The sequence below is a fragment of the Ciconia boyciana genome, chromosome 13 (assembly GCF_034638445.1).
Source record: "Ciconia boyciana chromosome 13, ASM3463844v1, whole genome shotgun sequence".
NCBI classification, from domain to species: Eukaryota; Metazoa; Chordata; class Aves; order Ciconiiformes; family Ciconiidae; genus Ciconia; species Ciconia boyciana.
The window spans coordinates 8632958-8645843 of record NC_132946.1 but is presented as its reverse complement, the minus strand read 5'-3'; the positions used below and the strand labels follow the sequence as shown (position 1 = coordinate 8645843).

General features: G+C 38.1%; 1 protein-coding gene across 5 annotated transcripts in view; it reads left to right on the top strand.

The window, feature by feature from the left end:
* The first annotated feature begins 703 nt into the window (after positions 1-703).
* Positions 704-12886, top strand: part of LOC140658887 (radial spoke head 10 homolog B-like) — a 24889-nt gene continuing 12706 nt past the window's right edge. The window contains exons 1-17 of one of the 5 annotated variants that reach the window (XM_072877910.1): positions 704-878; positions 1573-1828; positions 2533-2608; positions 2872-2940; positions 3144-3317; positions 4388-4473; positions 5114-5234; positions 6095-6271; positions 6977-7118; positions 7620-7741; positions 8208-8397; positions 9143-9254; positions 9339-9418; positions 9523-9671; positions 10478-10585; positions 11671-11847; positions 12654-12785. In XM_072877910.1, coding sequence (XP_072734011.1) covers positions 1575-1828; positions 2533-2608; positions 2872-2940; positions 3144-3317; positions 4388-4473; positions 5114-5234; positions 6095-6271; positions 6977-7118; positions 7620-7741; positions 8208-8397; positions 9143-9254; positions 9339-9418; positions 9523-9671; positions 10478-10585; positions 11671-11847; positions 12654-12785 — 2169 coding nt within the window. In that variant the 5' untranslated portion in view covers positions 704-878; positions 1573-1574. Of the gene's footprint in view, positions 1070-1317; positions 1829-2532; positions 2609-2871; positions 2941-3143; positions 3318-4387; positions 4474-5113; positions 5235-6094; positions 6272-6976; positions 7119-7619; positions 7742-8207; positions 8398-9142; positions 9255-9338; positions 9419-9522; positions 9672-10477; positions 10586-11670; positions 11848-12653; positions 12786-12886 lie in introns of those variants that run through there. The other 4 variants (XM_072877909.1, XM_072877907.1, XM_072877906.1 and 1 more) reach the window with 4 other exon arrangements.

The following is a 12886-nucleotide window of genomic DNA, read 5'->3' as shown; positions in this document are numbered from 1 at the left end:
TTGAATCACAAATCCATTAAAACAAATAGCTAAGCTCTTCCATTTCTGTAGGACCAAGATTTGACCTAAGAAATCTTTGTTTTTATTCATGCCTTTCCCTTAACACCTCCATTTACTGCTTGTGGAGTGGTGGGTCTGGGATGCTGCTGCTGTTATTCTGGTGCACAAAGCAGCCCACGCCGCTTCTCTCAGCTGCGGGGCTGATGTGGTGGGCTCAGAGGCCCTATGCGCATTGTCTGCAACTGTCACCCGTATGGCTGGGAAGGGCCGAGTACCATGAATAAATTGTGTTCTGTGTGGAACATGTGCAACGTCTGCTAGCCGGTATTTTCCATCCACGAGTTCTCGGTACTAAAATGAACCCGCACAAGGCCGTTTCCCTCTTGTCCTGTGTAATGCAGAGTTAATCTCCCGGCTTAAAGCAAGCAGAAGGACAGCCTCTCCTTCAGCCTCTGGCTGCTGGCGCAGTGCCCTCCGCGGGGCAACGGGGAGGTCGCTTCCATGAACCCAGCGTGGGGCGTCCCCGGCACCGCGGAGGGACACGCGGTGGGACTTACCGCCGGTGGGGCGGTGCCTCGCCGGCCGGCGGGGATGGCGCGGTCCCTGAGGGGGACCGGCTGGCTGCCGCGGTGCGGTTGCTATGGTTACGGCAGCCATCGCCGCACTGCGGCTGCGCGGCGCCGCGACCGCGGCAGTTGTGAGGCGCGGGGCGGCGGCCTGGGGCGGCGGGGTCTGGCGGCGCTACCCTGCGGGCGGGAAGGGCTTCCAGCAAGGCGCTGCCCTCGCCGGGCCTCGCTCTCCCACTCGGGCCCTTCAGCAGTTGATCTGGTACTGTAATTGCCCGAGGGGAACGAGGCGCTGGCAGGAAGCAAACAGTGGTGAGAACATGGCGGTTGCTTGAGGCTGTCCCTCTCAGCCCTCGCCACTGCAGCACGGGGATTTGATTCTTGTATTACAAAGCAGCGATGATCAGTCTGTGAAACGAGTGGGAATTGTGATTACAGCTGTTCAAGCAGTCCTGTAACCTTCAAGTAGCTCTTAACTGGCAAAATAACTTTATTTTTATAAGGTATAGTGGTTATTCTGTGTTGTGGTTCAATCTGCAACTCATAAACTTGGAAAGCAAGTTAAATCAATAATACTAGTGCAGCTGTAACTTTAAAGAAATTCACCAAACTCATATCTTTGAGAAATGGTTTTCAACTTCTCTGCATGATTAGACACCTAAAAATGTCCTAGTAAAGATGGAGACCTCTGTGTAGCAAAAGTAAGTCTATTGATAACACTTCTGTTGTGGTTTTGATGGACTTCTTACAGGTAATTCACAGGCATTGCTTCCTGTTAGCCCTGAGCTCTGCCTACCACAAGCTGAAACCACTGCCTTGAGGAACTGTTATTACAGAAAGAACTTAAAATACATGCATATATAATAATTAAGAAACGATTGATAATTTTTCATGTAGTTAGCTGTTTTGTTGTTGGGGGTTTTTTAATCAGATTATAAGGGGAAAAAATCTTTACATAAGACAGTAAATCTTCAGAAGGAAAATACACGTTGAGACAATTCACTAGTTATGTCAAAGGATAAGAAGAAAGATGGCAAGAAGACAGAAAAATCTGTACGTCCTCCTATTCCTGCACAAGATACTACAGCTGAGAGTAGTTCAACAAAGCTGCCAGATTTGCAGACCTTAGTGAATGGAGTGGAAGAAACACAGCCAAATCCAGTGATATCGGATAAAGAATCAGAGGAGGTAGAGGAACCTCCAGTCCAAGACATTCCTCAATACTACGGGGAGGCTGTTCTTACTGAAGTTATTGTAAAAAGGTATGCTTGTTACAAACACATCAGTGAAGTCAAGAATTCTCATTTAAGTATCTCTGGTGTACCCAGTGTCATACAAACATGGATTTGACTCTTGATTTGAGGCAGTGAATCTGGTTCTTCAGACCTGGTAGCTGTGTCACCTTACGAGACTGATACACGTGGAATTCTGCTGCCTTCTGTTGCTGGTGCTCTCTGCTTGCCAAAAGCCTCGTTCTTTTAGCTTGTTCACCTATGGTGAAGTTTTGTCTGAGTATACAGACATGTGGTGAAGAAAATGTAGCTCTGTCATTTAATGTTCAGTTGTTGATGCCTTTTAATGTTTAGGGCTGCTCATATCCCTCAAAAATATCCTAAACTGAGGGAACAGGTGAATGGCAGTGTTAACCAAATCCTTTGGTAGTTCAAGGGGACTGTATGTCACGTTTCACATACTGACCAGGGTGCCTGGTTGTAAGCTAGTAAATGCTACCAGTGTGCTTTGTTTTCTTAATACGGGTCTGAGGCAACACAACAATTATGTGAAATATTACAAGGAAGGTGCAAAAATTGGAAATTTTGTTGTAGCTCACTTTTCTACACAAGATGCAACAACTGTCCTGTGTGTAGCCCATGGTACATCAAAGGTCATTTATTATATGTCTGTTGTGATTCAGGTCTGCTGGCAGTGACTTGAAATCTTCATCTTTAGTTTGTTTTCCTTGTAGCTATGAAGGTGAAAAAGTCCATGGATTGTATGAGGGTGAAGGATTTGCATATTTTGAGGGGGGAAATACATATAAGGTGAGTGTATAAATTTAAAAAAAAGTAGTAGTGGATCAAGTTCTTTAGAACAGGCAGGCTATTTCTTTTAGTGTAGGTGGAGGTTGAGCACTTAGAATGTGTAAGCATTGAAAGCTGTGTTGGTTTCTGGCATTAAAACTTCATTTGAAACTAGTAGTTGGAGAGGAATTAATATGTCATTATTTTGAAATCTTACAGTCACTGTAGGCTTCAGTTATGGTAAGAATAAATTTGCAAATGATGCCGTTCTCTTCATTTTGAAGGGCATGTTTTCTGAAGGGCTTATGCATGGACAAGGGACTTACACGTGGGCTGATGGAGTGAAGTACGAGGTAAAGTGCAATTTAACTTTGAACACAATTACAATCAATTAGATGAGTAAATTCAAGGAAAGTAGATAAGTTGCAGTAATTGGTACAGTACGGGTGGCAACTGCAGAACTATGGCAGTGATTTCAATCACAAGCCTGACTTCTCCCAGATATGTGGGGAACAGTGAGTCTTAGTTTTTTAAATGTTGTAATTCAATCTTTTAGGGAACGTTTGTTAAGAATGTGCAGATGTTTAATGGCCGTTATACATGGAATGATGGCAGCATTTATGAAGGATCAATCCAGAATGGAGTTAGGCATGGATTTGGATTTTTCAGGAGTGGTACTCATCCTGTTTCTTACATTGGCTATTGGTGTAAAGGCAAAAGACATGGAAAGGTACGTAAGAACACCAAACGAGAGCATGGTCTTGGGTTATTACCTTCTAGAACATCAAGCACTCTTGTGGAAAGGTTTTGCAAAAATGTTTTGTGCCGTTGCATGGTCTTATGCTATGTAGAGATTAGTTTTTCCTAAGGATCTTCTCTGAAGTCGTGAATGCTAATTAAAACAATTGGGATGGGATCTTGTTTGTAGTGGAAGAGATGAATGGTATCCTAAAAGAATAATTGGCCTATTGTGTGGTTTGTCCTTTATGCTGCTCCAAGTAGATGACGACAAAGTCAAAACTGATGACTGCATCAATAGCCATGTAACAATGACAGAACAATTAGCTTCCCACTAATGACAAAGTGATCCCGCCTCCCAGATGTGTTAAGCAGACCAAGTTTGATAATTATAATTAAGACTGCCTTATCTAGTATAAGTAACATTTAGTTCCAACTTTCTAAAGGCAAGTAGTGCTTTTATCTGTCTCCGTTTTGTGCATCCAGATTGAGACACTCTTCTGGGCCTGACATTTTGAAGGCCAGTGTTCAGCATGTGAGGAAAATCCATTCTAATCACATAGTTTTTTGTTCTGTGTCACTAATGAGACACTAAAATCACGCAGGCTGCTGTGGATGGTCACCAGTGCAATGGTCTGTCCAGTTTGTTCTGAGAGGAAGCTATCAGATAGAGAAAGACAGAACAATTAATGCTGTAGACCTACTGTTGGAAGTTGAATTCTGAATGAGTCAGAAAACTGATCTACCTCAGAGTGACTACTGTGATTAAGTTGCCAAAGTTAGCTCTCTGAAAGTATTTCCAAGTGGTTTGAAAAACATGGTAGACTTTGATGTAATGTAATACAATTTCTCTTTTGAACACTTGATCTTTTTTAAGGTCTTAACTAATATTCATCAAAAGAGGTTGGCTTTTTTATTTACCACTTCAGTTGCTTTCAGTACAGTGTCTCAAAGTGTCTATAAGTAAAAGTGTGATTACATGTGTCATATAATTTGTATGCGATGTTTTATTAATGTAGATGAATATTTAGGTATTTAAATTGACTATACTGTTTGTTTCAGGGCACCATTTATTATGATCAGGAATATACCTCTTGGTATTCAGGTGACTGGGTAAATAACGTCAAAGAAGGATGGGGAATGAGATGGTAAACGTTGTAACACTTGTTCTTATCTTAATTTTTTAAATTTTATTTTACATGTACTATCGTACAGTTTGTCCTATTGTTTAAAATGGATACAAATGCTACCGTTTCATAGTAGTGTGTACTTTCTGCAGTGGGATAAATAATTGTACAAAGTGCTTTATAATAATAAAATAGACCTCTATAACTTACATTTTTATGTTGGTATTTCTGCTGATCATTCTGACTAAAGAATGTCTAAAAACAAAATCCAAAGTCAGCTTTGGTAAACCACAAGTCAACATTTAAAAACAAATAAACTCAATTGATTTGAACAGATGGAGCTGCTTTCATGAATAAATGAATTATTTCTGGAATTATATATAAAACAGTATTTTGATTAGCTATGGTGAAGACTCTTTGGAAAAAAGAACTGGTTAATATTTTGACAGTGATTTGTAAGTTAAAAATAGAAGGTAAACAGTGGGTACAATCAAACCTCTGTATCCATGTCACAGTGAGCCAACTTTCAAATTAATGCTTATATTTAGCATTAATAAATGCTAAATTTATTAGCATTGAAGTTTTGCATAAACGTTGCTTTCATAAGATCCACTCAGAATTCACTATGAATGAGTCATTAACTTTTATTGTTTTCTTGCAGCTATAAGTCTGGAAATATCTATGAAGGTCAGTGGGAGAAAAATTTACGTCATGGAAAAGGAAGAATGAGATGGTTGACAGCTAATCAAGAGTACATGGGGCAGTGGGTGTATGGCATACAGGTATTAATTTCTTCCCCAGCAACCTCTTTAGTTCAGCATCTGTCCATTACTCTAGTAAAACTAGATAGGGAGTTTTGTACAATATCAAAGGAGCTTTGTATGATTTTTGCCAGTTGAGATGGCAGAAATGTGCTGTTTATTGTAAGTCGATTCTCATGTTAGCAATATTAAAATTTTTAAAAGGCTTTTGACTTAGTCTTACAAAATCATAATTTAATTCTCTAATGGAAAATATAAACCTTTTTCATAACAAAAAGTTTAAAAAGTTAAATGTTTGTGACTATACTTAGCTTGAGATATGACTTCAGCAGTGAGTATATGTGGCAATTTGCTTCTGTGTCACTTGTAAAATATTAGACAACACTATTCCCTCTTGTAAAAGTTTTATGATGGAAGGAGAAGATTCCTGATATTTTCTATTCCTTGCATTTATTATTCTGTTGGAAAAAGAATGTGAGCTACTTCCTCTGTCTTTTCACTCTGCATAAAATTGTCGAGGAGTCCAGCTTCTGGAACATCGTGGCTCTCTGGAATAGTGTTCCTCACCTGGCTGTTCAGCATTACAATCAAAAGGATTCAGGCAGGAAGGATGTCTTTTAGGAGTCCTGTTGGTAGAGCTTGCTCAAGTATGTGTTGATTTGGTGTATCCTCTGAGCGCTTGTCCCATGCACCTTTGTAGAATATAGTTCTATGGATGGTTTGAAGTACTGCAGCTATCAACTGGGTGCTTTTATTTGAGACATTTGCCAGTAGTGACTCTTAAAGATGCCTAGGTGGTTCTCCTTTTAAAAGTCTAGACCTTTAGCAATTGTAGCTCTTCTGGAGACTTTTTTTTTTTTAAACACACTATTTTTTTTCAGCATGGATATGGTACCCACATATGGTTTATGAAGAGAATGCCTGCGTCTCAGTATCCTTTAAGGAATGAATACCTAGGTGATTTTGTAAACGGGGAACGACATGGATGTGGGAAGTTCATATATGCCAGTGGAGCAGTGTATGATGGTGAATGGGTTTGTAATAAGAAGCATGGCAAGGTAAGTATTGACAAGTAGTAGGACAAAACTACAGACAACACCAGAGGAGACTGTTCTGCTCTGTAGAGTGGATCTCTAGATTTCTGTACAGAAAACTACATTCCATTTGCATTGTGGATGGAATCCCAACATAAAGGGCAGAGTCCACTGAAAGCAGCAGGAGCCCTTCCGAGGACCTTGCTGGGCCACAGATTTGACTCTGTGGTTAGGTGTGTGTTGTGTGTATAAAGAAATACATTTTACTGTGGAGATTTTCAGTGCAATAGGTGCATCTTGATTTTTGCAGTGGTTGCTCAGTACTTTTATACTATGAGCTAATGGATTTCAAGCTATCCTTGCACAGAGATGTTATCACATTAACAGACTGTTTTAAAAAAAACTGTGAGTGGAGTGCCACATATGCAAACTAAAGATTGCAAACAAGTCTCCCTAGATGGTTGGGGAAATGTTTTTTTTTCCTCAAAATACTTTCCAAAATCAAACAGGTATATAGGCAGTTCTTCATCCCAGCAGTGTACTTCAATTAACAGATGACAAAGTACATTATAAAAGAGGGTAGGAAAAATTATTTTACTTTATTTATCTCATCTATTGCATTTTAACCAAGATTCTTAAAAGGAAATTTGATTGAGAGCATTAGTGTTATTTTTTTCTGATCTTTAATTTATATTTATATTGAAATTAATCAAATTAATCTGTCTATAGGGCAAGTTCATCTCCAAGAATGGTCATGTTTATGAAGGAGAGTTCATAGATGATCGTATAGTAGAATATTCTGCTTTTCGAGTGGATGCAATGAATGCAAAAGGGGTGAATGCCATTTGCACAGGAAGTCATTTTGGCACTGGTAAGCAGCTTAAGAAAACAGATTCTACTCAGTTCACATTTTGTTGTTCCTTTTTACTATAATGTGAATCTGTTTGTACTTACTCAAGAGCCAGACATATTTCTTCAAAGAACTTTGACAAAGAGAGGAGTTATCTTAATAATTAATGACTTTTTGCTCCCATGCTTCTTGTTTCTTGTGCATGACACTTTGAGTTGAGTGACACATCCACACTACATCTTGTAATGCTTTTGGAACACTGTTGTCTGAAAGTTTCATAACTTATGGAATATCTGCTTTTCCTTTTGGCTAGGGGTTAGATTTGACAAAATTACTCTTCAGTTGTTGTTATGCTGTTGATTATGAAGTCTCTACTCCTCACTATAAAGGAGTCTATTATTCTCAGTTTGAAGTCAATGAGATAAGAAGGAATAATATATGTTTTATTTTCCCTGTGTGTGTGTGTATACATATTTTTAACTTCATTTTTGTTTGTTCTAATTTATTTTGTTTGCATGGTAGAAAACATCACAGTCATTAATGGCTCAGAAAATACTTCTATTCTGGGATCAAATATTGAGTTGGATATATCTTCACTGCTTGACTTGTTGCCAAGGGAAGAGAGACATGAAGAATTGAAACAAGTAAGAGTCTACTGTTTGATATTTTCAGTTTTCCCCCACAGTGTGTTTCATATTATTTTATTTCTGGTTTATTTGTATTAAAGTAACTCTTTCCATTAAAGAATTATTTGAAAATCTGAAGGCCATGAAAACAGAAAAGCAAAAAGAATGAATAGACAGTATTGCCTCTTCCTGAGCTTCCACTAGAAGACAATAAAAAATATGTTAGCATATTTGGGAGGACATTCAGCAACTATCTGTAGCTACTATGAGGTTTGTCTGCTGACAGAGACTAATTTATTTTTATCAGTCACCAAAAAATATGTATTATAACTACATTTGAGTAATGTTCTCATGAACACTTAACCAGGGATATGCTCTTCGAAGTCACAAGATCAAAAGCAGTATATGCCCAGTTACAGGATCAATACAAGCTGGTCCCTACTTGCTGTGAGACGATGCTGAAAACATATCCTGCTTTATTTAGGTAGAGTTTGCTGTGTTGAGGCATATTACAGAACTGAGAAGAGTTTACACCTTCTACAGCGGCTTAGGCTGTGATCATTCTCTTGACAACGCCTTCCTCATGACTAAGCTCCAATTTTGGAGATTTTTGAAGGACTGTCAATTTCATCACTCCAACATAACTCTTGCTGAAATGGATCGGATATTGAGCGGTTTGTATTTCTGTTGATTGGGGTCTAGAATCTAGGAATTTTAATAGCAAGCTGAGGAGAGTCGGAGTGACAAGTTCTACTGATAGCTTAACTCTGGTAGTTAAGTGGCCCTGAATGAGTACCTCTGTGCCTGTGAGTTCTCAGTGGATGCATTAACACTTCTCCAGGCACTTCAGGTGCTTAGGTGAGAAAATGAAAAATTAAAATACCACTTAAAAAATTGTTCTAGAGAGCCATCTATTAAAAAATTGTATTTACCCCTGGTCTTGCCATTACTATTACATGCAGTTTTAAGAGGTCTGAGAAAGCGAAGTAGAAGAAACAAATCTTTTGCTTTTGCCCCTCCCCGTTCTTAACTTTGGGTTGCATGTAGTATGTTTTGTTTTTTTTTTTCCTTCCATAGAGAGAGTTAATCAGTTCTGTTTAGACCTGCAGTGGGATGCACTGCAGTGTCCCTAGTATGTGAAGGGTTTAACTCCAACTTCGCTTCCCCTTTCATTCCTATATGCTGTGTGGATGCATTTCTAGAAGGAGAGAATTTGATAAGATTCAGCTATAGGTGAACAGTTCTCCCTTGACCTGCGTGTTTGGAAGTGATGCTGTGTCTGGTCTGATTCTTCCAGGAGTATTGTTACACTGTGATAGGTAGAGATGGAGAGGATAAGAAAGGCTGACAAGTCAATATGCCTATAAGCATTTTAATGTACATGGTAGCAATAGAGATTTATTTTGTCAAATTTTTTAGGTGATAAAACACCACTTGAGGAGATACATTGTCCACATGAGACTTTACTGTTCAGAACATTTTTATCTTACCTTATTCGTCTAGCATTTCATATCTATCGTGAAGAGCACAAGTAAGTTTCAACTTTTAGTTAAATTTATTTCAGTGTAATCAGTTTGAGTCTTCCCAGACGAGAGTATTTTTGTTTCAACTGCAGAGAGAAAAGTCCTTATCTGCATAAGTGTTTCTCAGAAATGATGTCTAGGAATCTTATTCCCGCTGCCTGTCATATCCAAGGTAAGTAACAGTATTTCTTCTGTGCTGTGCAGAATTCATCAATTAGTACCACATACATCACAGTTTTATTGTAACTGTTATTTTTTCCCAATTAATTTTTAAAGGTATCTTATTTTCTGAAGAACGATGTACAGTTTTTGCTATGAGCTACATCGGCAAATGCTGGGAAATATACAGAGCTTTTTGTAGACCGAGTACCAGACCTCCATTTGAGCCCACAATGAAAATGAGGCACTTCCTTTGGATGTTGAACGTAATAATCTAAATTTTTTTTTTATTTTGTGTGATCAGATGGGCTTTATTTATTCAGTTTATATGAGCATTTTAAAATAATCCCTGTGGATTCTGCACAGTTGAAAACGTAGGAGTGATGTTATTTATACAAACTGTCCAACAAACATTAAAGGGACAGTTCTACAGAATTTATTTATGTACTTTTGCAGGATTGAATTCTGATTTTGTACTTGGTAATTTCAAATAATAAAATCTTAGACAAATGTGTTTTTAGGGAATATAAATATTTTTGCTCGCTTTTTTCCCATCTCGTAAAATGTATATACAAAGATGTCTTACTGGTAGAACTCAAAGACTGGGAGCTTTTGAAATAACACAGTAAACCATTTTAATAATGTATTTATTTAATATACTGCAAGATGAACATGAGATTCTTTACTAAAATTCAGTAATTCAGGCACAGCTCAAGATTACACAGAAGCTAGAGAACAATTCCCATTGATATGCCTGGGTTTTGGGCTGCTGTCACTGTTTAAATCCAAGCCTTTTTTTTCATGGGAAAAAAAATCACATGGCAAAAATTGTAATTTTTTATATTTTTATTTATGAGCTTTCACTAGTTCTTTCTTAACACTGTTTTTGCAGTTTAGGAAAAATTCTCATTGACTTCAGTAGGGCCAGAATTTCACTCTGTTGTTAATTATGTATGTGGGATTATAATTTGAAACCACTAGCAATTTTGACATAGGCTTTAAAGGGAGTTAGATTAGGTCCACGTGGGAATGCCTTAAGTGCTGTTAACATGTAACATTTACTCTTACCCAGGATTTTCAACTTCTCAGCAAACAATTAACTGCTTCAAGACTTGTGCAAATACTTCTCAAAGATGGTCCTGCTCTACATGATAGCAGTAGTACCAACCTGGAGCAGGAGGTGTGTATGGAAAAGAAGTATCACAGTTCATTGCTACAGGAACAATTAAAATTACTTTTAAAACATGCTGCAAATACTGTCCTATCTGCTAGAACAGGAGGAAAATTAATTAATTTATTTAAAAAAAAAAAGAGTACAAACTTGAGGCCTCTATTTTTGTCTTCCTTTGTTCTGCCTATATCTTCTAGTTTAGCTCATGTACTTCCATGTCTTGCTTAATATCTTGCCCTTTTCAGTACAGTCTCAGCATACCTGACCATACAGATAACTCCTTAAGAGTGCTGTAACCCAGAAGGTGAGATACCGTTTCTACAAGACTGCTGCTAGTAATAGTTCTGTCTGTGGGGCACTTGCCTGACCAAATGCTTATACAGGGATTATGCAGGGATGAATCTCAGCACTTCCAGCTGCCAAGGCGTGCACTGGAAATGTTAAGATGGGTCAATAATTAAGATGTGAACCCACTGATCCTGAAAATCTGGTGATCCAAGAAACCTGATTAGTGATGTGGAAAGTGCTGCCACCTCAGTGGGGTAGAGTAGTGACTGTAGAAGACTCTTGTACTACCTGACATCTGGCCTGCTATAGAGGGCCTTCACCTTAAAGGATTAGCTCTTACTCAGCGGAGGTCGGTTGTAAATGACATAATTGAATTTATTGTTTAAAACATTATCTGATAAACTGAACACACAGTGTAAGTCTTACTCAGGAATTTGTTATACACCCATTCTTGGGGCTTCTGGAAGCATTGTATGCAATTAAACGTTTTAGGTAATAGCAATAGTTGTATGTTATTTGTTAGAGAAATTTCATGCAGCTCCTGATACAGCAAAAAATCTATGCAATATTTTATTTCAGTATGACTTGTATAAGGCGTAACACAGCATATCACCTCTTGAATTTTTTGAGCTTTGGCTGTTTTCAACTTTTCTTCAGAAGAAGGGATGTTTGAGTAGATAAATGAGGCCAGCGAGGCTTCACAAACAATCATTTTTGAGTTCTTTGCTTGATTGGGTACGTACGCCCATTAATGAAGGGATTTTGCAAAAATGAATGAATTAATCACTGTGTTTGTTTTGTTCTAGTTGGTTTTTCTTGAATTTGTTGAAGCTCTTCTTGATTGTGCATTGGTGTATGTTACCAGTGATATGATTAAGGAGCAAGTAGATCGTGATAGTCAGAAAAGAAGTAGCTTTAGAATCGAAGGTCTCTCCGAGGGAACCACAAATGTGTCTCTGTACCCAGAATATTCTCTGTCCCAGGTAAAGTTGATGCAGACCTGTTAAATATTATTATATATCCACTTAGAGTGTGAAGTCGGGTCCTGCAAATGTTCCGTGTTCTGAACATAAAAAACAATTTCCTCTTTTTGCATAAACAGTTATTTGATTGGGTCCTTCTGCTTTTTCTGTTTGTTCCTGCTTTAGATTGTAACATCAGTATAGACAGTTTTAACACACTTGCACATTTTCCTAGATAACTGTAAGTACACATAAAGTACTTGCAAGTCTTCCAGTGTTCGAAGGGGAATTGACAAATTGGTTGACTGGTAGAAGATATACCTCTCCTGCTTTAAGTTGAATGTCTAAAATTGACCTGTAAAAATGGCATTGCAGTTGTTGTATGTAGCAAGATTTGCTCTTTCCCAGCCATTAAGCTATGCTCTGTTATTGCTAAACTTTTCAATAAGGATTTTGTGGGTTGTAAGATGCTGCCTGTGATACTGATGCAATTTAGATGCACAGGGTAGTTGAAGGCATGACTAAGAATTGTTATTATTCAGAATCATGCACAAGATGAAAGTATTTTTATTAATTCAAAGAGCATTCACAAACACCTAATTTCATAGTCTCTGTAAGCCAGTAGTGCCACTGAACACCACCACTTCCCATTCTCTGGCCAATTGTTCCCATGCTATGGAACCCATTCCCTTGCATCACTGCGAGCATTAATGCAGTTGCACAGTGAAATGGTCCAGTTAAAATAGTCAGATTTTCCAAGACTAAAAGAAAATCTTAATTTAAAATTTGTTGAATGTAAAATTCTTCTTATGTTTACTTTTTATTAGTGCACTTACAGCAGAAGTATAATTGGTACGCACATAAATGATGACATTTCAGAGGGAGCTGAGCTTTCCACTTGTTCATGGTTGTCTTCAAGCAAAAATGTCATATCACAAGATGAAATAAAGAAACATGAGGTATGTAAAAAGCCCACACTGAAAGATGGAGCAGAGGGTTTGCAATTAATGGGTGACAGAGTAGCCAAGGTAGTTTTAAGTTTTGAAAGGGACTAGAATTT